The sequence below is a fragment of the Penaeus monodon genome, chromosome 21 (genome assembly GCF_015228065.2).
Source record: "Penaeus monodon isolate SGIC_2016 chromosome 21, NSTDA_Pmon_1, whole genome shotgun sequence".
Lineage (NCBI taxonomy): Eukaryota > Metazoa > Arthropoda > Malacostraca > Decapoda > Penaeidae > Penaeus > Penaeus monodon.
In genome coordinates this window covers 20,697,844-20,699,550 of record NC_051406.1, presented here as the reverse complement: position 1 = coordinate 20,699,550, position 1,707 = coordinate 20,697,844, and the positions used below count along the sequence as shown (strand labels likewise).

At 35.1% G+C, this 1,707-nt stretch overlaps 1 protein-coding gene across 1 annotated transcript in view; it reads right to left on the bottom strand.

The window, feature by feature from the left end:
- Positions 1-1,707, bottom strand: part of LOC119586328 (metastasis-associated protein MTA3-like) — a gene marked incomplete at its 5' end in the record, with an annotated part of 92,111 nt that overhangs the window by 29,780 nt on the left and 60,624 nt on the right. The window contains 4 exon segments of the mRNA XM_037935038.1: positions 61-194; positions 336-524; positions 781-983; positions 1,517-1,634. Coding sequence (XP_037790966.1) covers positions 61-194; positions 336-524; positions 781-983; positions 1,517-1,634 — 644 coding nt within the window.

The window sequence follows — 1,707 nt, the reverse complement described above, 5'->3', positions numbered from 1 at the left end:
ACATAAACCAAATTAATAAAAGACAAATACACAGTGCTTCTCTCTATTTCTAATACTTACTAGTTAGGAATGTAAACCTGCTTTAATTTGGACTCTGCCTCAACAGCCTTCACTCTTTTCTGCTGTACATATCTATCTGTTGTTTTCCACATATAGTAGTACTCTATTATATTCTTTAGAGTTTTCCAAGGCAGCTGTCGAGAAGGGGTGGAGGAGAAGCACATTAATCAATCAAAAAACTATATTTAGACAATACAATCCATAGCCATCAACATTACAAATTCATACACATAACATAAGAAGAAAGTTAAGAAAAGTAAGGAATCAGAACTTACAAAATCTTGTCTGATGTCATTGAAGTCCTTGCCATACTTTTCAAGGGCTTCCTCAAACAGGTTTGCCTCAGAGGCTGACCACTCTTCCATCTCATCTCGACAGAGGACAGGCCCCGTGGCAGGTATTAGGGAACATAATGCTTTGCTGATGTCATAGTTGTGCTTGTGTAAAGTGTCCATGGCATGGAACTGGAAATAGACAAATTGCAACTTTTAGAAAATATGTTACTGGTAAAACTGAAGACTGTGAGAACAAATATACTGAAAATTATGCAGGAAATATATTTTTAATCATCAATTTTATTCTTGCATATTATCAAATCAAACTGGTTTTTGCTTTTCTCTCACCAGTTATGTTAAATTTCCTAATTATTACAAGATCAATAATGGCTGGAATCATATTTGAATCTTGATTTTAAGTAAACTGTAACATAGCAATACTTACTAATGTGACATCTCTCGATGCAGCTGCCGCACTCATATGCAGTGATGGCTGCTTGACTGATGATGAGCAGTCTAAGGCTCTGGCAAAAGTCCCTACTGACCGTGACATCACTAAGAACTGGTCTATTTGGCGGTCTGTTAAACCATGGTATGGGGTCCAGACCAGACTTTCTAATTCTTCCATATTACGACCATCGCTTTCTCCTGTAAAGGTGGTGTATCAACGAGGAATATATTTTAGATACCAAAATAACATACATATGATTTTCAATATATGAGTACCTTACATATAATAAGAAATATACAATGACACATATATACAGAAACACATTCATCATTATTCATCACTATATATTACATACATCTAACACAAAGCCAATAGAATACAAGGTCCGTTTGGGCAGTTTCAAAATTGGTTGTTAGATGTGCAACTAAGGCATGGAATCATGAACAGTGGTTTGAGCTACTTAAGATAAAACCACTTTGCCTGTAGTATATCAAATTTGATATATTTTTACTGAAATTATTATCTTCTTGAATTCATGTTTTGCTTTTTAATGCCTACAACTGAATAGGAATGAAAACTGCCTTTTTGCAAATGAAATATTTCAGATCTGTATCCTAAGATGCCACTGCAGCTGACATCATCACCAGCACCAACTGAGGCTGGTGGAATAACCTGGTATTTTAGTGGCCTTGTATTTAACCAACACATGTAAAAGACACCATATATTCACCTTCTTTTAATAGGTTTGTAATATCTGCTTGAAATCTTGAACCAACTCTAATTTCACCTTTATCTGCTAACAATGTCTTTTGCTGAGGGTCATATACAAGAGAGTAGAAGAAAGTATCCTGGAATGAAACATACAAACATATTAAATCTTCTTTACCCTCACAACCTATGGAATTCATGTGACAAGGTAGG